Here is a 1729-nt window from a genome sequence, read left to right as displayed (position 1 = left end):
GCAGTGGGAAGGCAGTGGGAAGGAAGTTTTCTGCGAGGCGCAGCAAACGGGAGCAGAAAGTACAGGCACAGGTTCCTGCCATTGGCCCGGGCGCCACCATCCTGACCCCTTCCACGCCCCGAAACTGCTCAGGGTCCCCTGGGATGGCGGTGGGGCGTTGCAGCTCGGGGGTGGGGCGCTGGCCAGAGCTGCAGGGCTCAGCCTACTGAGAATTGACCCAAATCCCTGGGGCAGGGGAGAACGGGGCCGACTTCCACGTGGGCACAGGTGGCTCTGAGGCTGGCCCTATCCAGGATGGAGGTCCCCCCTCTCTGCGCTCCGCTCCAGGGTTTGAGCATCGCTGCTGTGCAGAAATGTTTGCCCCAATGCCTAAAAGCAGTTTCCACATTGCAGCGTGACCTCTTGCTCTTCTCCCCTCCTCCTGGCCACATCTCCCCACTCTGCCAGCAAGGAGACCACGGGGCACCATGTCCCAAACCCCGAAGGCTCATGATAAATGGCTCCCATTGCTCTCCCCTTGTCCCCAGCCCAGTGCTCCCACAGCAGCAGGCAGGCAGGTTGGGTAGACGCCACTTGCCCTTGGTAAATCCCGCTGGGCTCCCCGCAGCCACCACCGTGTTCTCCCTGGGCCTGGACCATTGCGTGCCCAGGAGGATGTGCTCCATCTTCTTCCTGGGGACTGGGTGGAAGCTGCTCAACCTTTAGCTTTCCAAACCTCCTTCCTCTCCCCTGTGAAGTTTGCAGTGATTTTTGCCTTTCTCCAGTGATGAAGGACTTCCCCTGCTCTTGCAGAGATGATGGAGAGTGGCCTTGCAATGCAGTGCTCCACCGGCACCCCTGCACACCTCCAGTCCTGTCCCAGGAGCTGGCTATGTCCAGATGTGCCCTGCTGGTCCCTAACTCAACGCCCCTTCTGAAACCTGCCTTTCTCTGGACAGAGTTCAGTAGAGACCTCCGAGATGCTGAGGGGCTGGAGGTTGGGACCGAGGAGGAGATGCTGCTAGTGCTGGGGTTGTGGTCTGGAGAAGGGGAGGCAAAGCAGGTGTCATTGCTTTATGCAGCTCTCTGGGAGGGGTTTGGAGCGATGCTGAAGCCGGGGTCTTCTAGGAGGGGACGAGGGAAAGGACAAGAGGCAGCGGCACAAACTACATCATGGGGAAATTCCCATTCCCAGAGGCCAGGATGGGAAACCTGCATCCGTGAAGACTTCCAGCCCTCCACAGGGCTGTCCCCAGGGCAATGTGCTCCTGTGTCCAGGCTGGCCCTGCTCTCCCCCAGCTCTCCCCTGGCCCAGGGATTTGGGTCCATCCTGGCTCTGCCACTGCTCTGACCTCAGGCCGTGCTGCCCTGGCCCTGCCACATGCCCGGGAGGATCGTGAGCACTTTCGGGGCGTGGGAGGGGCCGGGCCGCTGGTGTTGGGACCAATGAAAGGGTGCTGGTCCCTGTAGCTGTGCCTCGCTGGTCCCATCTGCTACAGCTCAGAGCAAACTTCTGCTTCTGCAGATGCTGGCTGCACTTCTCCTTTGCACCCCTGAGAGACGGCACAATCACCGGGGAGCAGGACCACCCCAGAAAGGCGTTCCAAGGGCAGGGTGGGAGCCAGCAGGGCTCAAGGCTTGCCCAGCGCTTGCCCACATGGCCCAGAGCATGGTTTATGCTGACCTGAGGTTTGCCAAAGTGATGGGAGGCCGGAGCATGGCCAGCCAGGCGCTGGAGGCAGGTGAGATC

The 1729-nt window shown here is 61.2% G+C and overlaps 1 protein-coding gene across 1 annotated transcript in view; it reads left to right on the top strand.

Annotated features, from left to right (window-relative positions):
- Window positions 1-1636: 1636 nt before the first annotated feature.
- The window catches only part of LOC103922320 (killer cell lectin-like receptor subfamily B member 1C), a 3370-nt gene continuing 3277 nt past the window's right edge, over window positions 1637-1729 (top strand). Inside the window, exon 1 of the mRNA XM_009330430.1 lies at window positions 1637-1721. Coding sequence (XP_009328705.1) covers window positions 1637-1721 — 85 coding nt within the window. The remainder of the gene's footprint in view (window positions 1722-1729) is intronic.

Source organism: Pygoscelis adeliae, unplaced genomic scaffold (genome assembly GCF_000699105.1).
Source record: "Pygoscelis adeliae isolate BGI_AS28 unplaced genomic scaffold, ASM69910v1 Scaffold628, whole genome shotgun sequence".
Classification (NCBI taxonomy): Eukaryota; Metazoa; Chordata; class Aves; order Sphenisciformes; family Spheniscidae; genus Pygoscelis; species Pygoscelis adeliae.
Note: the sequence above shows the minus strand (reverse complement) of the source record. Positions and strands in the feature narration are given on the sequence as shown.